The sequence below is a fragment of the Botryllus schlosseri genome, chromosome 2 (assembly GCF_051294905.1).
Source record: "Botryllus schlosseri isolate E-star chromosome 2, Bs_hap1, whole genome shotgun sequence".
Classification (NCBI taxonomy): Eukaryota; Metazoa; Chordata; class Ascidiacea; order Stolidobranchia; family Styelidae; genus Botryllus; species Botryllus schlosseri.
Window position 1 is genome coordinate 13,692,637 of NC_137237.1, and position 23,655 is coordinate 13,716,291.

The 23,655-nt window shown below is 41.1% G+C and overlaps 1 protein-coding gene across 1 annotated transcript in view; it reads left to right on the forward strand.

The window, feature by feature from the left end:
• LOC145433685 (uncharacterized) overlaps window positions 1-15,816 on the forward strand; it is a 29,334-nt gene extending 13,518 nt beyond the window's left edge. The window contains exons 2-7 of the mRNA XM_080310855.1: window positions 194-231; window positions 626-851; window positions 3,566-3,682; window positions 4,068-4,193; window positions 14,450-14,603; window positions 15,170-15,816. Of these exons, the coding sequence (XP_080166981.1) occupies window positions 194-231; window positions 626-851; window positions 3,566-3,682; window positions 4,068-4,193; window positions 14,450-14,603; window positions 15,170-15,431 (923 nt within the window). The 3' untranslated portion in view covers window positions 15,432-15,816. The remainder of the gene's footprint in view (window positions 1-193; window positions 232-625; window positions 852-3,565; window positions 3,683-4,067; window positions 4,194-14,449; window positions 14,604-15,169) is intronic.
• The last annotated feature ends 7,839 nt before the right edge of the window (window positions 15,817-23,655 follow it).

A 23,655-nucleotide genomic window follows, 5' to 3' on the forward strand; every position in this document is an offset into this window, starting at 1 on the left:
TTCATGCTGACGATCACGGTAGTGTTTCATTTCGCATGCAGCGATGAATAACAAACATATTTCTCGGAGATAATGGGTATTTAGGCGGTTTCCTGGGTACGCATGACTTGCCGGAGGTACATGGATTACATTCACTCTCAATTACATGATTCGACCTATGCTAGCTTACCAACATGTTCCTTTCGTTTTGCAGATGGAGCGATGACGGTGGGAAGGCAAACTCAGACCAGGGTAAAATAGCGTAATACATGTATTTTTTACTTTCTATATAGCTGTAGAAACATGTACTGTACTCAAGTAGAAATAGGAGTAAATCTTTGATTTATTCTTACTTACTAGCAAAAGTAACCAACCAATGATCGAAGTAGAGGTTGGTGTACACCAGTGGTTCTTTACCATTTTCCCTCCTGCGACCCTTTTCGAATATTAACATGATCTGGCGCCCCCGACAAGGCGATGGCGATGGCGACAAGGTTAAGAACCGCTGGTGTACACGCAGTCGCTGCAGCTGGCAAATATTTTATAAGGCGATGGTGATTTTCAAACGTAATATCCTCCACATGGTTTAATGAAAAATACTCTCCTTTTCCATGGAGAAAAACTGATTTTAATTGATACATTTCAGCAAATTCGATATCCTGGTATAGTTCAGGGAAGACAAACATTTCAGCAAATGTCCTATCGTGCCATACCTCAACGAAGACAACCATACCAAACCGTTAATGAAAGAAGAGCAATTTTTCTCCCCGGTCCATATTCGTCATATCGTCAACCGAGATCATCGTCATCACGCTCAGAGAGCTCCACTGGAAATATTGGGCTTTTATTGTACCTACTGTTTCGAGATACAAGTAAGTTTTTACTCTTTATGAACTTTATCCTCAATCTGAAACGACTGCATTACACGAAGATGAAAATCTGATGTCATCAAGTCTAACAAGTTTAATACTTCCACATGTAGACCAGTGGTTCCCAACATGGGCGATATCGCCCCCCAGAGGGCGATTGTGTGAAACAGGGGACGGAAATAACAAAGGGGGCGATGGGGGGGGGCGAAAACATACGAAGGGGTGAGAGCGAACGAAAATGTTAGAACGTCCAGTTAGATATATTTAATTACCCGGCAATCATATACCGGCAAAAAATACACGGAGATGTCTGATTTCGAAATTGCAAGATGTATCTTCCCGACCAACGCAAAATGACTATAATCTTCCAAAATATATTCCGTTACCGCGGCGTTGTATAAAACTGTTCGAGTAGAAGTCGAAGTAGTCTACAAAACAACAATTCGGGTATGGGGTGCAACGGTGACAAAAGTGGTTCGTTATAATCGAGAACGGGAATGATGTGATATGTCTAGCGAAATTCTCTCCAGATAAAAAAAAAATGGTCGAGTATATGCTAAAGGTTTGTGACTTCGATGGGCAAGCTCGAAATGTCAAATGGTACTCCGGTAATCGTGAGGGCTGACTTTAATTTGTAAAAGTCATTGAAATTTTCGGAGCAGTGACCGCAATGGAACTAATTCATAAACCCGGCAGTTACTAGTTTCCACGCATCTTTGATGCTTAGGATCCCATGAGATCAGTTTAAACTTATGACTTATGTCCATTTTTATGTTCACTGCTCACCACAGGTCACAATAACCACACAGACGATACATGCACTAATAATTGTACTAATTCATAATGAAGCACTGACGAGGACTGGGCGAAGGGGATGACATTATTTTTTTCAGTCATCAGCTCTCAAAATTCGCGGTCATGCTAATCATTGCTGCCCTTCATTTTAGATCCACGTCGATGCCAACCCTGCAGTTCCAAAAATTTCCTCGGGCTGGGTCACTTTGAGTCTGAGGCGGGCAACACTACGTTAACAAAATTCATCAAATACTGTTTTTGTCGTGCTTTAAACTTATAGTTTACATTAAAAACGGTTTTTTCCTTGTATTGGTGGATAAATACGCGATTGATGTATCGATTCATGAATCCGGCCAGCAAAGTCCGCCATTTTCCCTCATTATGCCCGCCCACTGGAGAAGTTACCCCCCTGCTTTTTAGGGGTCCACGCAGCCGTCCCAAATAATTTAGTTGTCCTAATTAAAAAAGATTTGGACCCCTTGCTCTAGCGCACTGTTTCGTGACCTTTTTATCGCTCGTACCCGTTGAAATTTCATGAAATTTTCTCGTATCCAGGATAGGAACAGAATTCTGTGAGGCCGGCCTCAAACGCTGGCCTTGCGCTCCCGCAGGGTCATTACCAGCCATCGAAACCGCTTACCCGATTTATACACACGGTTCACAAAAACACACTCTTTCCGTAGCGAATAGGCTGGAGCCCGATATTTTACAATTCACGAACGCAAGAATTATCTATTCATTTCTATCGGCCTACCCCACCTTCGTTGTCTTGGCCCCACGGAACATGATTTCTTTTTTTCGCCAAGTAATGCATATTTTGTCAATAATAATGATAACTGCATAAATTACTACTCATTTTTGTCCTCTGTCTCCCCGTGTCATCAGATTTATCGGTATATAGTTGCTGGTGTGATATCTTCGAAAATTTGGTTATTAATCGTATGTTCATGCATGAGGTTCTTGCAGGTAGGCTTCGGGCGGGTCCGTTGTTCTTAATTACTTTATTGGAGCATGCTGTTATTTCGTGACGTCCGGCCAGTATACATTGTCGCTACTCAAATGATATTGGTATCGCTCACACGTAGGCTACCTGACCAAACTGAAACAATATACCTTCTTTTCTGAAGCGCACGCGACTCACATTCGCATTTCTTCACAGTGCGGATTATTTTACTCGCAGGACCGCATTTGTACCGCGGAGCTACTATGATTTTGTAGCAGGGGAAGGTATACAGAATTTGAAAGCAACACAGCTACTGACACGAAATCGCGCGAGGCGCGAAAGAAAACTTTTGACTGACCAATTCTGCCCAAAAATATTCAACTTTATGTTGATTTGTGAAACAACATTGGGCCTTAAATAGCGCATAATTTCACACTATGTATCGTCCCCCCCCCCCGGCTATGGTGCTTCATGTCCCCTGATTAAGAACATGGAGCCCTGGTTAAGAATCGCTACTCTGGTGCGAACAAGTTCATATCTTCCATGATTGCATGGTCATGGTCATTGGTCATTACTCTAGTGCAGGGGTGTTCGAGCTTGAAATATATACGTGGTGTAAATTATCATAGTAGTTGAAGCACCATAAATACCATAACTAACAACGACAACGGTCAATATGAACATGTGTCAACAACTCTTTATGAGCGGCGACCGTACGGAGATATCACCGCCAGCAAATGCTTAATTGCCACACTCTCAAATATCAGAAAACTGTATCAATTAAGTATATAAACTATAGAAGCCTGTCGAACGTAATTATTGACAGAAAAAAAGCACCAATGTCACGAGTGTCTTAGTTATTCTCCGGCCCATGAGCAGTACATGCTCCAGAATATGTAGTGGGTTTATAAAAGATACCAACAATTGTTCTCTAAACTGAGATTATCAAGATCAGTAATAATGTGCCTTCGATCATTAGCGACCGCTTGTACAGTCAACTGGGGAAGTTGGACGGAGTGTAATTTTCAAGACGTCAGACATCGTAATCGAGAGTGTCCTGATGGATTGGAAACGGAAGAGGGAGAATGCTCTATTGGTAAGAATATTTCTTGAATTATACTGCTCCAATTGTGGAATCCTAATAAAACCGCTTGAGATCTGTGACCAACACGATTTGTTCTCAGTAAAACAGCTCTCGAAACAGGAATTAGGCAGAAGAGTCACAGTTTTATACAAGTGAGGGAGTGGAGTTTTATAATAATGGTTTGTCGTTTATCGCCGAATGTAGCCTATGTCATGACCAACTTGGAGCACATGCGTTACTCAAAATCCAAGCATGGCATCGCGAGCCACATGCCCAAATCCCGATATGTTTTCGGATGCGAAACAGAACTCTCAAAACGCGCTTTAGTCGAGTCCCGCAGTGTGAATCAAGAATTTTATCTACTAAATAACGAGTTTAAATTGATGGTTGATCACAGAATGTATGTCATGGGGATCTTGGAGCACATGCAGTACACCAGAGCACGTGGACGAAAAAAAATCAAGAACACGACAATGTGTTACCGGTTTCCAAACCGAAGAGGAGGATTGCTATCCAAATGCAGGTTAACTTCAGATTTATCATGTCATGAATTGTTACTTGTCGGTACTATCAGGTTTCTCGTCTGCATGACCTATGCGTGCACCCATAATATGAGGGCCGTAAGAACACTTTGTCAGGGCCACTTGGGCATCGATAACCGGGAGATCAATTCAAACTCTTTTTACGTATTAAACTGTCGCTAGACTTAGTGTACGCACAGCGCATAGCGAAGCACATACATGCATAATGCATATCGTATCCGTCATCGACCGAAATACGGTAGTTCGCGCCCAAGGAAAGAGCTTAATCGCGTATTTTACAAGTAGCCTTACGAGCAAAACGTCGTCAGTAATCAGTAAGTATCTGATCACGCAGAAGATTTGTTTTATTAGATTACTTTCACGGCCTTTGAAGCGAAATCAGTAACTGGTCAATTTTGAAGATTTGTCAAGGAGAAAGTATGCAGGGTTGTAATGACTCAAGTCACGATTTTTTTCGAAACTCAGCTCGACTTGAGTCGATTTTTGTATTGACTCGACTTGTACTCGAGTCTTTGTGCATGACTCAAACCAAGTCATATGAATCGAGACTAGGGCGACAAAGAAAGACATTTCATTGTAACTTCGAAGAATAGTAAAGGTACCACGTTATTCGTACTTCGTCTATCAGTCCTGATACTTGGAAAAATAGGGTCAGAAACAGTTGAGATTAAGGAAAATTACTATGTTATGAATGCAAGTCATTATATCACTGGAGCATAATTTTAAAAAAAGTGGATCGAACTGAAAACTGAACACTGAACAGTGAACATAATGAACTGGACTTGGACTCGGAGTCAAAACGCTGTGACTCGGACTCGGCACTTTACTAGCTGACTTGGAATCGGACTTGACTCGGTGGTGAATAAAAAAATGACTCGACTTGATTCGAGTCAAAATTAGAAAAGTGAGATTGACTTGTAATTCGGAACCTTGTGACTTGGTTACAACCCTGAAAATATGTTTTCTAGATTGGCATAATTTATTTTTCGAGAGCGATGAGTGTTAGTGTAATAATCACTGTGTATTGCGGTTGCTGTATCACGCGGACGGGTAAAATGTTATAATTGAAACAACCTTGCTGCCGCAAAATTTACCACTCTCCTCAGAAGAGACCAACTCTGCAAAACTAATCATACGTGCATACAAAACATATCGACGGTAAGCTTACGTGGTCAGTAATGGAGTATTTTTAGTTTTTTTCGAGTATTTGAGTACGTTTTGTCTTCTTCCACGACTTGCTCATTTGATTATGTTTTTAGACTGCATCCACTTTTACTTATGCAATTTTTCGGCAAGCCACTTGCTTTTCACACTTTGGATTTCGTAAAGTAGAAGGAAGAATGTAGCTGTTTGCATCCCTTTCATGTGTGAAATTGCCATAAGGACTGGGTGAAACTGTCCCTGTATCACTTTAACCGACTATATATCGGAAACTTGCACCTAATGGTAGTAACATTAGTCATTTTGCGTTAGTCGCGAGAATCATGTGAGCCTTTGATCAAATCTGTCTTTGGAAACAACTAACTCAGTGGTTCTCAACTGGGGGTCCGCGGACCCCTAGGGGTCCGCAAAGCAATTCCAGGGGGTCCGCGAGACCTCTAAATTTGCAAAATGATTGATAACCTAGTCATTTTTTCAAATTAGGGAAAGCATGAGGCAGCTTTCCATCACCGCTGGTAAAACCTCATTACTCCCATCACCAGAATAATCGTATGGCATGAAATATCCTACTGGGCAAATTCATTCTAATTGCCAAATTGCCAATAACCTACTGTGGAAAAATAAAAATACGGAGATAGTAAGATCAATCGGGGTACCTTCGAAATGTATGAGAAACCTTTCCGATTTGAAGTTGTCAGTGTCATCAAATTAGTGAACAGTCGTTTGAAATAAAATCTCCTGAAGTATTTTCCCTAATTAGTCCTAATGAAGGGATTGAAATTCGGCACGAAATCCATTTTATCCTGTGATATACACAACCATCATTCCAGAATAACTTCGAGATGATATGCTAGATAAAAATGGCTAGGTTGGACGTGATATGTTCATTAAAAATTTGTTTTCTCATATTGGTACCATAAATCTTGCGATCACACCAAAAGTGTCGTTGGCATAGTTACGCGTTAATATTACATTAGCCTCCATCTATCTTTGTGGAAATGGATTTCCGGCACTCGTTTATATAAAATCGAAGACTCGGATTTTCAGGACCACATACTTCAAGAATTACAGCTGCAAAATTAGCTTTGAAATAATAAATGTTTACCCAATTGCTACATAACTAGTATGATGTCATTGTCAAGAAAAGTCATTTTGTTGCTATTTATTACAAGCCTACATGCAGTTCATATTTGCACAAGACAGATGACAGTCACACCATAATTGAGCTAAATTTTAACTAAAAGTCGAGGGGGTCCGCGAGGGTACGTGACAGTCAAAAAGGGGTCCGCGAAACCAAAAAGGTTGAGAACCACTGAACTAACTTCAGTACTTTTCAGGCCTTCGTGTTCTACTGTCATTTGAAGTAGTTTAAACATGTCTTGGGATTCACTGCTTCTACTTGTAATTAAGTACAAAGTTACGGCGTTACTTCTACTTCTAGTTGACTTATGCACTGCAAACAGGTGCGACTTTCGAAAACATATTCAGATTCGGGCTTGTTTCGCCCAGTATTTATGACAATTTCACTGATAACAGGTGTACAAACATCTCCTTTCATGAATTCAAAGTGTAAAAATGAGCAGTTTTGCCAGAAAATGTAAAGTAAAAGTGGGAGTGGTCTAGATAAATAAGAACTTGATCAAGTAGTACGAGTATAGACGAAATCCACTTGAGTATTACAAAAAAAAGTACGAGTACTTCGTTTCTAACCACCCGAGCCTCATGCCCGACACACTTTTGATTTTATAACAAAACACTAAAATTAAAACAATGAGTAATGCTAACGAATGTAGGTGATTCTAGAGAGACAACAACGGGAGATATCAAGTTTTCGAATTCTGTCTTAAAAAGAGCTGAAAACACCTGTATAAACATTATCCGACGATACTAGGTTAATACAAAGCGATCGACATAATCGGTATCGTAACTAGGGTTGCATTTCAAAGAAAAATCAATTTAAAACAAACATGTTTAAAACAAGGCCCCTGTTTAAAACATGTTTTTTTATTGTTTTGTTTTTTGTTTTTTTATGCCATGACGTCACAATCATTCAATTGTGACGTCATAGTGGATTGAGATTGACAATTGAAAATATAGGGTATATGTAGCTCCTTTGACGAAATATCTGTACTATTGCTGTTGAACCGATTAGTTTGAGGGTTCCAACCTTGCCGTATCGATATACGTCGGCTATATCGGGTGGTAATTGTCCGTAGGCTCATACAATATGTTTTTTAGAAAGTATTTACACAATTATGGCATAGTTTTACAACTTAAAAATTTTGTCATTTTAGAAAGGCCTTTGTTTAAAACACTGTTTACAACAGAGGTCTCAAACTCAAATGTGCTTGCGGGCCAATTTCTTGCTTTTGTTGACGCCGCGGGCCGCAGCATCAATAATAGGGATATTCAATGTATAAGTTCCAAGTATACCTTTTTTGACGGGAGCTTGCTGACAGGCATTCCACAAACATCGTGAAAATGTAATTTACTATTGTACTATAGAAATTAAACATGGAACGGCAACGACCGATTTTGCAGCTTCGTTCCGCTTCGCAGAGGCTGGAGAGGAGAATTGTTTTGCGTAAGCGACTGTAGGATTTCTGGCAATCCAAAAGCTATCTTCCCGAGCGCAGAAATTATTGAATCTAGTCTTGATCGAAAGCTACTGTTGCACCGATTCCGAAAATATAAATTTAAATTATGATCAGGCACTGATCCACCTAGAATCTGTCCTCCAAGCTGAAATATCGGCATTGTTCAGAACAATCGGGTAACTGCAACACAATGACCATAACAATTACCCGTTGCGACTCTCTGATTGTTCGAACAATGCCAATATTTCGACTTGGAGGACGGATTCTAGGTGGATCAGTGCCTGATCATTATTTTAATTTATATTTTCGGAATCGGTGCAACAGTGGCTTTCGATCAAGACCATATTCAATAATTTCTGTGCTCGGGAAGATAGCTTTTGGATTGCCAGAAATCCTACAGTCGCTTACGCAAATCCACTCTCCACTCCAGCCTCAGCGAAGCGGAACGAAGCTGCAAAATCGGTCGTTGCCGTTCCATGTTTAATTTCTATAATTGTACTATGCACGCTTGACACGGAAAATAATCACATTTTCAAATATTTTAATAAAATTGTTATTGTGCCTGGTATCATGCGAGAGGAATTTAGGGTTGTTCAGATTTGAAAAATTGTCAGGAAACTTCGATGCTTGTGACCAAAATGAAGGTTTAGTACATAAAAATACTTTTATGAGCAATTTTGGTCATCTTCGGCCTGATCTTCTATCCCCGAAAACCCCCCAAAGTTCCACGGGGCAATTCTCCTTACTACTGGATATGCAATGTTGACCACGTCACCGGTTTATAGCTTTTGTGACGTTATCAGTTGAAAACGGCCGTGTAGAGATGATATATTGCAATAAAATAGCCATGATTTCAAAATAGAAGTAGAATTGACTGACTTTAAAAGTACTCAAGTAAGTAAGTAGTTGTGAAAACGATCCTAATTCGTTTACATGGATTGTAAAAAGGTGCAAATTGAGCTACCGGTATGCGAAAGGTGACGAGCCTGATTCATATTGATGCATACCAGCAGGTATTCAATTTTCGATATCATAAGGATAAGCATTCGTCCACATCATGGGATAAAAATGATAGTATTGATATGGAAATGCGATACTAATCATCATCTGTTTACTCAAACAGCACGTTTTAGAAAATATCATGGTATTGCGCACTCCCCCATAATATATGGCCTGTAGTTTAGTCGAAGAGCAATACGGAGATGGTGTGTTGGATAAGGTGTAAACACATTGTGCGATTACTAAACGTTAATAAAAAATATGGTGGACTGTAAAAATGCTATATTGTGTCGCCAGAAAGAACATCTCTACACGCTGGGAATCTTCCATTAGTGTTGTTTTGTCATTCGGCTGTTTTACTTGAGATAACTAACCTCCGTAGGTTAGTTATCTATAGTTTTACAGCTGATTTTTGTGCGTGCTGTACCGTAACCGTGCGCTGATTACTAGTGATGGTGTGAACCACCGAAAAGTTCAAATTCGCGTGAATGCGAACCTTTTTGAAAGGTTCTGTGTGAACGCGAACGTGAACCTCATGACGTTACGTGACGTCTTATTGCTAATTCCAATCCTATCTTTCAGTGAAGTGATAGCCTATATCAATGTACAGTACACTTGTGCAGTGTACACGATACCTAGCGACGACTCGGGCCACATAATGCCACAATCCTGAGGTACATATTGGCGTTTTAAACGTCGCTAAATGTATCAACTGAGGCAATCAAAGAATATAATAATCCCATAAAATCAATATTTTCCGTCGCTTAGCCAACAATTTCGACGACGACTTATCAGGGAATAAAAGCTTACGCCTTAACGGTCTAGCCCAGACCGGACAATGTATTCGGCGTCTGAGTATTGCTACATTGATATTAGGCAGAGTGTAAAACGGGATTCTATACTTGCTACCGATTTTACTCCATTAACAAGTTATACAGCAGAAGCCAACACCTCAATCGTACGGATTTGGTTTTAATGATACAGTGAACCTATGAAGTCAAGATTGACCCCGAACACCTGCTAGATTTTTTACATGAAAAAACGATATCAATCTCATTGATTGTTCGAGTAAGCATCATTGCTGACTACGCATTTCGCTCGTGATGTTGTGTGATTGCGGGTCAAGCTCACAGCAGAGAGTCACAAACGGTAATTAAGCTGGATATTTCGAGCAAACTTTTGTAACAACGCAAGTAAAACTTTTGAGATTGTCAAGGTGCATGCTCGTTTACTGTAGTTTTTATACTGCCAGCGCCATGAATAGAGTAGCCCGCAGTTGAAATGCAATAAATTTGAACGGAAGATGTCATAATGAAGTGAAAATTGTAATATATGAAAAAGCTTCACAGTGCAGAACCTACCAAGGTTCTGTTGTGAACGTGAACCTCTAAATTTCCTTACTGATTACTGATGTTCGCGACTCTGTGTACTTGTCATTATTATGTCACAACGACAAAATTCTTTCTATATTTCGAACTTGGTTAACCTCATTTAATGGCGTTCACTGGTGAAGAGAGCAAGTCGAAAAGCTTCCAGTAGACTAAATTTGGCAATATGAACGTTTTGTTTGCTGCAAGCTTTATTTCTGGAAATTGAAGGCATCACTACACTTGCTTTTATACTTCAACATGTATGTTATCCAGAAAAAAGAATCGATCTTAATTAGAAATCAAAATATATTGTACTGGGAATTGCAAGTGAAATCTAAATCTAAAAACGGAACATGTATTCAATGTCTTTAGTCCAGAAAGTTTCGAAGGTTGGTATGCTGAAACAGATCTAAAACTTAAAAAAAGTCAGAGTCCAATTTTCCAGATTAGGACACGCCATGGACAGCTAGATTACGATATGATAAGTAAATGCTAGATTGCGAAACATCAGTTTCAAACATTATGATAAGCCATATATACAGCGATGAAATAATTGATATGGCGAAGGGTGACAATGCGGTGTGAACGGAACCATGCCCACCCGCCACCTAAATTATATTCAACGATACTTTCGTGAAATCATACTGGATACTCCGCATTCACTGCGCGCTATGCGCGACCAAAATTCTAGGCTTAACTCAACTTTTATGAAAATTAAATGTCGATACTGCGTGAAAACAGCCCCGAAATTACTCAAGCTATCTTCGTGATTGGAGGATTAAACTACTTCTACTTGACAAACTGAAAATAGCGAAAAGTAAGTAAGTAGATCACAAAGAATTATGAAGTAGAAGTAGAAGTAGTGAAATTCAGATCTACTTGAGTAAGTGCCAGAAGTAGAGGAAAACTACTTGAGTACTTCTAAAAAGTAGAAGTACTTCGTTACTGACCACCTCTGCGTGTAACTGTCAGTAATTTTGCGAAGAAATTCTGGTAACTTGACTTCACAGCTAAACTAAGGTAATATCACATATCAAAATGTAAAATTACAAGCTACGCACAGTTATTGGCTGCGACCGGTAATTCGTTGTAAAATTTACAGAGATTTTCCAGTAAATCTACCAGATTTTTTACAGTGTAGGTATGATGTTTATTCAATCAATCATTGAAATTTATATAAAGAATATATCGTGGTCTAATGTAAAAAATCTTGCAGGAGTACGGGATCCATCTTGATTTGATATGTTCGTTGTATCATAAAAGCAAATCCGTGCGATTAGGGTGTTGGCTACTGTATAAAAGGTTATGGGATAATATCGGTAGCAAGTATAGGGTTACCATACGTCCTCTTTTAAGATGATTATTCCTCTTTTTTGAAAGTGTTCTCGGAGGACGCCAAAATGTCCTCTTTTTTGAGAATTTTGGTTTAAATATAGGGCAAAATCCGACTGAGATACAGTAAATCAGCACTGAAGTAACGCTCCGGCGGCTATTTTGCGAACTGAGCCGGAATGCAAGCCTTTTTTGTCAGCGAATGGAAAATGAGGAAGTAAAACTGTATTTCGGGAATTGAGCCGGAAACTTGACCTCTTTTTAGTCAAAAATTTACAATATTTTCAGGATTTTCCTCCGGTATTGCAAGTCTGAAAATTTTTAAAAAGTTTCCTTTTTTCAGATTTACAATATGTGGTAACCATATAAGCAAGTATAGAAACCCGTTTTACACTCTGGTCAATATCAACGTAGCAATAGTCAGACGCCGACAATACGATGTCCGGTCTGGCCTAGACCCGGCGTAAGCTAATATTCCCTCGCAAGTCCTTGTCGAAATTGTTGGCAAAGCGACGAAGGATATTGATTTTATGGGATTATTGATGGCTGTAGTTGATGACGTTTAAAAATTATAAGCATGTAGGCTACTTCAGCATTGTGGCATAATGTGGCCTGACGAGTCGTCGCTAGTAGGGATGGTGTGAACCTCTGAAAGGTTCAGGTTCTTGTGAACGCGAACCTTTTTGAAAGGTTCTGTGTGAACGCGAACGTGAACCCCATGACGTCACGTGACGTCATATTGCTAATTCCAATCCTATCTTTCAGTGAAGTGATAGCCTATATCAATCAATCAAGGATAATCCCAGAATTATCGAATAAAAACTGAAATAACTCCGCTTCTACGGCTTGGAATTGAGTCAAATTTGTTTTGCATAGTTTTTGAAGACAGCCCAACAATTTCATGGGGTTGGCAGAAAAATTTGAAAAAAAAATTTTTTTGCGTTTCTGGGCAAATCCGAAATTTTCAAACTCTACGTAACCCGCGAATATTTGTCGGAATGAATTCAAATTTGGTATGCGTCGTTTTTTAAGGCAACCCAACGATTTAATCAAGTAACCAGCAAGATTCAGGAAAAAAAGTTATTTTTGAACAGCCCTAGTGTACACGATACCTAGCGACGAGTCGGGCCACATATGCCACAATGCTGAGGTACATATTGGCGTTTTAAACGTCGCTGAATATATCAACTGAGGCAATCAAAGAATATAGTAATCCCATAAAATCAATATTTTCCGTCGCTTAGCCAACAATTTTGACCAGGACTTACCAGGGAATAAAAGCTTACGCCTTAATGGTCCAGGCCAGACCGGACAATGTATTCGGCGTCTGAGTATTGCTACATTGATATTGAGCAGAGTGTAAAACGGGTTTCTATACTTGCTACCGATTTTACCCCAATAATAAGTTATACAGCAATAGCCAACACCTCAATCGTACGGATTTGGTTTTAATGATATAGTGAACCTATGAAGATTTACCCCGTACCCCTGCTAGATTTTTTACGTCAGAAAACGATTGATTGGTTGAATAAGTATCATTGCTGACTACGCATTTCGCTCGTGATGTTTTGTGATTGCGGGTCGAGCTCACAGCAGAGAGTCACTAAATGTTCACAAACGGTAATTAAGCTGGATATTTCGAGCAAACTTTTGTAACAAAACAAGTAAAACTTTTGAGATTGTCAAGGTGCATGTTCATATACTGTTGACTTTTATACTGCCAACGCCATGCATAGAGTGGCCCGCAGTTGAAATGCAATAAATTTGAACGAAAGATGTCACAATGAAGTGAAAATTGTAATATATGAAAAAGGTTCACAGTCCAGAACCTACCAAGGTTCTGTTGTGAACGTGAACCTCTAAACTTCCGAGGTTCACACACAGAACGCGAACGTGAACCTCAGGTTCACACCATCCCTATAGTCGCTAGGTCTCGTGCACATTAATATATCACTTCACTGAAATGTAGGGTTGGAATTAGCATTATGACCTCATGTGACGTCATAGGTTCACGTTCACGTTCACACAGAACCTTTCAAAATGGTTCGCGTACACACGAACCTGAACCTTTCAGGGGTTTGTACCATCCCTATCTGGTGCCCTACCTCGCCCAGACATTGCTTCATTGATCATGTGGTACCATCGTTTTTTACAGCCAGACTGTACATACAGAGACAAGTGTACTTGTTTGATGAGGGTGTGATCAGACGAGTTGACCTCCTCGGTCGTATCGATCACTCCTATCTGATACCGAATACTGTGCAATGTGCATGCATATTTTCTGTACCACCATAATTGCCGTCTGTTTGGTATGTAGGCCTACTTTGATTGGATGAAAAAGAAAGACTCTCTCTCTCTCTCTCTCTCTCTCTCTCTTTCTCTCTCTCTTGGCAGTGTTTGGGCCATTGCACGTAAAGGCAATAATTATGTCCACTCATATCAGCTAGAATTCTTCCTGTATGGAATGCTGTTTTCATCGCCGAAGCCGTTTCAGCTAGTGAGGAATAGGGATGGTGGTCACAGGAGAATAGCTATCTTTGAACAACAACAATATTTTGAAGCTGAAACTAATTGCAGCATTTCAAAATCATCCGAAATCCCAAATCAGATCGCGGGCCGCAAAATAAAAACTTCCAGGTCGCGTGTTGGTGAGCGCTGCTTTACAGTAAATGAAGGCTTGTAGATACTTCGGATCTAATGACATTTTCTATACATAATTCTGTTGTTGAAATGCTTTTATCTTTTTGTTCCGATACTTCAAAGCGTTTTTTATTGCAGTTGGGTTCACGAGTGACGGATGGTATCGATACTCAAATGGACATGAATACAAATACCTCACTGCCGAGACAAATTACGGTGCTCAGTCATCATTTTGCGCAAGTCATAACTCGCGTCTCGCGACGGTTGCAGTAAGGAATGGCGAGCTTGGCGGGTTGGTCATAGGAATAAGTCTGAATGCTGTGAATCCACACGACTGGCTCAAATACGTTTCAGTATACGAAACATGGCAATTTGTGTAACAGTTACTTCAGATGATTGGAGTCGATTGTAGACTGCTACTATAAAATGAAAACAGGCAATGGCAACGACCGATTTTACGGCTTCGTTCCGCTTCGCGGAGGCTGTAGTCAGAATGGATTTGCGTAAGAGACTGTGGAATTTCTGGCAATCCAAAAGTTATCTTCCAGAGCGCAGAATTTACTGAATCTGGTCGTGATCGGAAGCTACAGTCGCTGCGATTTCGAAATTCTTTGTTTTATTTTGCTACAATTTATACCAATATACTTGTTTTTAACAACAACAATTTGCCATCTTAAAGGTATTCGTGTCAGACGTTGCAGAATTAGCGTCATATTTCCACATAAACTGAACCGTTCATTGAATTTGAGCCAATAGCTTGAACCGAGTGTACGGGAGTCTTTCATGGATCTCCGCCATTTATATTCGACGTTACACCGAATGAACGAGATGCATAACTGAAATATTTGAACTTTTCAGTTTCCAAAACACTATTGGGGTTCCAGACTTTACAATGTATTTCGTCGGGGGAACAGATGCCATTGTCGAAGACACGTGGATTTTCCAGGATTCCATCGTGATGACTACTGATGATATTAAAGTGTGGGCTGAAAATGAGCCTAATGATGACGCAGTTCCAGATGTTGAGGATTGCTTAGCATGGTTTAAAAATCTCAACAAATTGGGAGATACCTCATGTTCAAATACGCTTTCAGCCATGTGTGAGCGACCAATTGCGTAAAGTATATGCTGTAAACGGTTAAAGAACTCGTGTCAAATTGAGCATGGAAGTCGTGCTGAATATACTTTATGTACCAAAGTACGTCTTGCCCAATTTATTATCATAGGACGAGATAGGTAGCCTACAGGTATCATTTACTTTTTCGTGTAGCCTACTACTACTGCATAAATGCGTATTCGAAATATTAGTAAGCAAAACCATAGGGCCGATTGGAGTCGGTAAGGACAAAGCTCGGTATTGGCACGAACTCCAGAAATTCCGACTTATAGCCGACATATTTAAACATTGAACTCAACGATTAATACGGGATTATATACAGTAATGGATATATCATGTGGGGTTTTTCACTTGCACGTCGTTACAGCGTATAGATTGAATCCGACGAGAGAGTGTGGTGGTTGAGCGTCACTTTTGTCATGGGCTCGAAGTCTCGAACCCGGGCAAGCCAGACCTAATTCCGGATTGTCAAATTTACATTACCGACTTTTTCGCTAGGGATGCTGCAATTCCCGGAATGTGTTCATGTTTTACTGAACGGCAGAAACGACATAAGCCATTAGCCATCGCATGGCTCCGGTGTTAACGTCGCTGGAGCATGAAATCTCAGCATCTGAATCTGGTTCCTATTTCTCTGTTGGCCGATGATGATGATGAATATTATCAACAATTGAACATTTTGTCCAAGGCCAAAATTCATATTCTTAACCATTGCGCGGGTGACCTAAGTATTGATGACTTTTTGTCTAAAGCTGGATTAGGTAACGGTGAACGCAAGACATATGTTACTACTAGGGATAAAGTGAGCTTCGCGTTCGGCGTGCGAACCTCGAGAAATTAGAGGTTCGCGTTCGCAAGAGAACCTTGGTGGGCTCTGCACTGAGCCTTTTTCATATATAAAAAATTTTCACGTCATTCTGTTACACTGGTCAACACATATTTTTAGGCGGACAAAGTAAGAGTGGTTTTGGGGGTTCTGAAGGGCACTGATTCCGAACATGACCTTGGTTTTTTGAAATTGGCTCTTGTTTTGGAGATAACCCATGGGGCTATTTTGACCAAAATCTCCCATTTTCGCTGTAATGGCTAGATAGAAAATCGGCTCAGTCGCACTATAAAGTTTAGAAATTCAATCTACTTGTTCTTTTTACACACAAAAGACTCTTTTAAATCAAAATACAGCAACAGCACTATATTTAGGGCAGGGGTGGCCAACCTTTTTGCCATTCACGGCCGCATTTCGACTACTCATGTAGCCCACGGCCGCATTCCACGGCATAGTCGTAATGAACGAGGTGGACGCCAAATACCCAGGTTAAAGTGTCTATGTCCATTTCTGGTGAACTCCGGATAGGCTTACTATGCGCACCAAAATCGCGAGTGGTCACTGGTAACGTTAAGGAAGGAAGTGCTCATAGTCGCGAAAAGCGCGAAAAAAATTTCAGATTCACTAATGAATTTAGTCATTGATATTAGTAGTTTTACATATTACCATCAAACATTTATCCTTTCTCATCCCGTGTGATCAGATCCACCGGTATAGAGTTGATGTAGGAGTGTTTTCGAAAATTTAGAGCAAGTTATAAATTATGATACATCTTCGGGTGGGCCAATTGGTATTAGTCACTTGTTGTGTGCTGTTATTTTTTGACCTCCCATCAGGATTGTTAGTATAGTGAGGAGCACACGATTCCGAGTTGGTATTTCCATACGAGGCGCATCATTTTCCGCTGATGTTCGCATCTGTATTGTGGGGCTCTGATTGCAAAGGGTGCTACTTTATTAAAATCGAAAAATGTAGTCGTATTTAATCGCGCGCAGCGCGAAGAAAATTTCAAGATTAATTAAAATCTTTCAAGAAATCGGGAGTCAATTCATAAATTCAAATTGCATGTCGACGGCCGCCAACACACACCAATTGAACTGCGTGTCTATGGCCGCACAAATTCCCTCTTACGGCCGCAGGTAGGCCACCTCTGATTTAGGGGTATTAGATTTATCATAGTTATACACTTTCACGGATATCATGTACATAAATATACTCCAGTCATGTATATAAGTATTTACATAGATACTCAAATAACGTGGCATTAATTCAATCAGTTTTACGTCAACCACCTATTGTAAATTTGAAATAATCAGATGGAATATAATATTATTCATTTATTATAAGTCACAATTGTTTTTTGTACGATTTTTGCCTGTAAGCAATTTAGTGCAGTTTCTCGAAAGGTTCGAACAATGGTCTGCCAAAATATATATATTCATCTCAACGGGAAGGAGCCAAAGTCGGAAGCAGTCCTCGCGACACTGTAACCGATGATGGGTTGATGGAAGCTGCAAATCAGTACGCGTCGAGCCGGCACGTTGTCCGTGTGGCCGCTGGCAGTGTCGCCGCTAGCCGTTGTCGCTGGCGCAAGAGTCGAGATGGTAATCACCACTGGTGCGAAATATGTGTCGAGTCAGGAATCCCCGCTGGCACCAATCATAAATACGCCGATATTATGACGGCAACTGTCTTACCTTCTTTCTCAAAAGGTAAAAAAAAAATATGGGAAATCCCTAGTGTCGCGGGTCAGGTAGCCCCTGCTGGCACTAGTCGAGAAAGTGTCGGTCAGTTAGCACTGCTGGCACTAACCAAAGGTGTGTCGAGTCGGGAATCCCTGACGGAACCATTCATGAAGACGTCGAGCGCGGAATCCCCGCTGGCGCAAATAAGGACCAACTTGAGCAGCAGTGTTGCCAACTCCGGATGGACAAAAATCGCTAAAACTGGTGTTAAAAATCGCTAGATGTAGCTAAATCTTGAAATAAAATCGCTAAAAAAGTCGCTAAATCTGTATTAATGCCTAAAGTTGCTAGATTGAACCAGGGTAGCTATTTTCTTGTTAGCTATATTGTAATCAGCTGTGTCAATAGGCACTTATCATACTTATAGTTCATAATACGCATTACGCAGGAGTCATCTCAAAACCGGACAAAATGTGTGGTGCATTTCAACAAAACAGACTGCTGTGCGCCATAATTGCTGTGCGTGTCCAGATTTGCAGTTATACCCGCTCACTATATATTGCCTGTAAACTAACTACTGCCGCTTAAATGGGATTTGCGTTGAAAAGCATCCTACATATACAAGGTCCAACCCGATACAAGCACCCTAATTTTCCACTTGGATCAATTTTTTGTCCTAAAATCGGAGTACAAGAATTTCGAAAAAAATTTCCTCTAAATGAAACTTGCAATTACACCTTTCTTCTTGTTTGTTGTCAATCGCGCATCACATCCAGACATCGTGGTAATCTTAGGTGGTAATCTGATTGCTGCACCTATTTTCCACTCCTGGTAGGTGTATTCTACTAGTTTTTACCCACAGGAAGGGTGTGATACTATCTTTTGTCTGGTTCACACTGCAGGTCAGGTCAACTAGTTTGCGCCCCCGTTTATTTCTCCTCCATGCTATCCGTGAATGCCTAACAGGATAGCTGCGGATACCAATTTTCGAGTCTTTGGTATGACCCGGCCGGGGATCGAACCCACAGGCTAATGATCGAGAAGCCGGACGCATAACCATTACACCATCTCGCTCAGTTGATATACACCTTTCTTCTCTGCTCCTTCAAACACAATGCTCTCGTGTCTGACGCTGGCTCGATCACCTGCTCATACAGAGGTGCGTATTAAGCATGGGCAGCACCGTAACTGCCGCACCCCAAACCCCTCAATTGGGGGGACCCAAGCTCGAAGGGGCCCCAAAATTATTTCGTGAATTAGCATAAATCATAGAGTATTTTTTGAAAATTTAAGCAATTTTTTCAAAAGTTTTTCGCGCTGCGTGCGAATTCAAGTAGACACCTTGGCCGAAAAGGTCTATGCCCTTATGCTGACCGAAGACTTCGTTATATACACAAAATACATATAGGTTTAATTGTCCATAGGCGCCTAAATGACTGGCGCCGAATGTTGCTGTCTTTGCAATCTGAACCTCACAAGACAAATACCATCCCGCTGGTCAAAATTTTATGCCAGTGAAGAAATACCAATTTGAAATCGTGTGCGTCTCTTAGTTTAGAAGCTCACGTTTGGGCGATTCTATATTTTTGGTTATAGCAGACTGGAAGTCACGAAATAACATCATGTAACGAAGTCATATCAACGGGTCCGCCCGCCGAAGATGTTTAATTAGTATTTACGGGCCCTCCCGTTTTCAAGACACTTCACTCGGCTCTACCGGTGAATCTAATTACGTGAGTAGAGAGGACAATAAATTGATAGCATAATATATATGCAATCGCCGATCTGATTGACCGATTTTATCATAAATTATCGAAAATTTTCGCGCTTAGCGCTGCCTCACAACACAGTACAGATGATTTCGTGACAAACGCGAACAACGTGATGGGGGGGGGTCGTTTTACACCCTATGGGAGCCCAAGACCCACGTTTTTGGGGGCCTGACGAGGTACTGTTTCGTTCCTGCCAATGGGTATACGCCCGAAGATGTTTAATTATTATTGAGTCGTCCTACCTTTTCAAACACACCTCACTCAGCTCTACCGGCAAATCTGATTACGTGAGCAGAGAGAAGATAAAAATTGATAACAATATATATGCAATTCCCGATCATACTGACCGATTCAATCATGAATTCTAGAAATTTTCCGCGCTTCGCGAGCTTAGGCGACAAAAGCTGATTCACTAAACAAACTCCCAACAATATGATAAGTAGCGGTAAACAGGGTATCGCGGGAGGGGGGTCTGGGGGGCTTTCCCCCCCCCGAAGTTCGGCCTATAACCCTATGGGGGGCCCAAGACCAAAGTTTGGGGGGGCTGACGAAGTGCTGTTACGGCCCTGAGCATGGGTACAGGTTTTCCCCAGTTTGACATGTCATGTTAAGGGTGCGTACTACAGATGGAAAATGAGCGTACCTATAGCACTTCTTATAGCCCCTGGCCATCCTGTTTCCCTAGTATCTATACATTGGATAAGCGACGGGACGATACATCAAATATCTTTATTAAAGATTTAAATCTTTTAATTTTCAATTTTTATCTGTTGGAAATGGGCTGACCAGCGGTTTTAGGTTATTTTTGAATTTACTGTCAGCAATTGGGATTTCGAGGCGTTTGCAAAGGTTATTCGATCAATAACCTGGTTGTTAATATCGCACCTGTCCTTGTTCACGAATGTTCAGTCTAGGCTATGTCATAGTCCTTGTAGAAGTAAAAAGTAAAATCGTTCATTTACAAAGAAATCGATTAGATATGTTAAATAATCGATTGCGACTACGATCGCTTGAAAATCCTGTAATCGATTACGATTACCAATCACGGACCGGACCCGATGTGTGGAACAGTATCCCGCCGGCCATCTGACAGTCGACGAGCATGTCCACATTCAAGTCAAAATACAAGCAATTACTACTAAATAAATACAGTCCATCCTCAAGATTACCGGACCACGACTGACCTATCGATGTCGCTTCCCATGACATGCCGCCCTATTCTTGTCGCTTTCATTTTCTATACTGTCTTCTTTACTTTCATTCAGTGTGCATGCCTCCTCTTTACATCGCCTAGGCCAAGGTGGGTGTCTGATTCCATAGACAACTCCAAGTCGCTTCGACATCTTCCTGTCTTTTCATTGTATCGCATTTTTTGTGGTGTATTGAACTGATAAAATTGCTAATAAACCAATGATGATGATCACGATCACCCCACGCCCGCTTGGGTGTCTTACGGACAGTGTTGTCATTCGGACATCGTGTCTGGGGTATGTTCGGACCGTGTTCCCAATCGGAAATCGTGTTCGAATATCATATCCGAGGTGTGTTTGGACTGCTTTGGCACTCGGACAACGTGTCTGGGTAGTGTTCGGACTGTGTTGCTACTCGGACTTGCGTATGGGATATGTTGGTGCTGCGACTGACGTTCTTGTGAATGTAACGACTGTTCTCATTGTGAACATGGGACTTTTCTTATCGTGAACATGAGACTATTCTTATTGCGAAAATGACTGCTCTTATTGTGAACATGAGACTGTGCTTATTTTTAACATGCCTGACCTTATTGTGAACTGGCAATACAGTCCGATCATACCTCAGACATCATGTCAGGAGTGATGAAATTCATAATCTACTCCGTTCCACATACGGCTTGAGATTCCTATTCCTTACACTGGACAAAGACCAGTCCAACACACACAGCAGAGTATATTACAGCGGACCTGTTCAGTGTTCATACAGCGAGCGACGTATCGTACTACCACGTGGCAACCCAGAATCAAACCAATTATACCCGAGTATCAAAACATTAACTCGAACGTACACGAGAAACCAGAACACTTTCAATATGAGTCATTCTCACTCATGCAGGGAGACTAGTGGTTAGCTAACAAAGTTCCAGAATATTCCAAACACAAGTACAGTGTACAACGAATACACAATAGGTACAATATATACAACAGTTTAACAATGTCTCGTGTAACATGAAAATCATTATTTTCAACAGCAGTGTCTTCGGACTGCATTGACACTTGGACATCGAGTCTTGGGGTGGCGTTTTCGGACATCATTTCCGTGAAGTGTTTAGTCATCATGTCTAGGGTGTGTTCAGAAAATCATGTTTGGAGTGTCTCCGGACTGCGTTGACACTGGGACATCGTGTCTGAGGTGTGTTCGGACCGTTGTCAATCGGAAATCGTGTTTGGACATCATGTCTGTGGTGTGTTCGGACTGCGTTGGCACTAGGACATCGTGTCTGGGCGGTGTTCGGATATCATGTCCGGTGTGTGTTCGGACTGCTTCGACAGTAACACTCGGACATCGTGTCTGGGGGTGTTCGGACATCATATCTGGGGTGTGTTCGGACTATGTAGACACTCGAACATCGTGTCTGGGGGATACGTTGGTGGTGCGACTGACGCTACTGTGAATATAACGACTGGGTTCTTATTTTGAACAAAACTGTTCTTATTGTGAACATTATCGAACATTTATCATTGATCGAACCAGCCCTGTAGTGCCGAGCCGACAACTTGACGCCCTAATGCATCTTCCAGGCTGGGACCCGCTTGTTTCTCCTCTCGGATTTTCCTTATTACACCCATTCAGCTGTTGCCACCAGAGACTAACCCATCCTCAGACGAGGCCATTGCTGATATGGTGTATTTGCTACCGAGGCCACAGTCCAGTATTGGGATGACTCGAGTCATGACTTGACTTGGCGTATAAAAAATGTGGATTGACTCGTGACTCGGAGCAAATTTCACGAGTCAATTTCAAGTCATTAAGTAATTGGTGTCGATAAAAATCACGGTATCTTGCATATGGTCGGATTGTACGCGAAATGTGGTGTAACCCGTGAGAGTTACCAATCATTCATTGATCTTGCGTTTTCCTGAGCCTCCATTGTTCTCTCACAAATAAATTGACCGCAAACGAAGTAATCGAAGCTTACACCTTACGGCAGGGGTTCTCAACTTTCCTTGTATAACGGGCCGCATTTTAACAGCAAAAGACGCTGCGGGCCGCAGAACTATGTTACCTTGCATTCATGGGCTACTATTAAATTTAGGCTATTGTAGCCGATTTACCAGTCGTATACCGGCATTTAGTACATTTCTATGCATTATAAAGTAATAATGAACAGCGTTCGTAAGTTTGCAGCTGCTGCTTGAGAGAATGTGTATCTTCTAGCGGCGCATGTAAATCCCTTCATGGAGCGTGCATTACATTCGTTGTCAAGTCGGTATATGTAACTTCAAATCCTTCCACCAGAGAGCCGAACTCTTTGTTCCAATGCGTGGGCGAGCAAGTATAAAATTACTATAACTTTTGCGTTACAGAGACCATTATCACATTGAGCTCTGAGTGATATGAAAAGAAATCTGGTGTTTGGGGGCATTTCTGAGCAAAACAATCAACATTTCTCCTTTCCGTTCATGCCTAGAGCACTGCACCAATAGTTACAGAAGTCAGCTTTGTCAAGTTGATATTTTTCGCTGGTACCCTCCCCACGTTTGCCCAGCCAGTATTTCTCTGCATATATGTCCACTCTGATGAAATTCAACCAGATAATTAGTTATACAATGTCGGCGGATTCATCTAAGGCTGCGTAAAAGTAGTCTACGCGGCAACGTGTTTCAGAACAGGCGCTAAAAGATTGACTGATATTGATGTTACTCGTCTGGTCAGGATTGAATCAGACGATTGCATCTTCGAAATTTGTC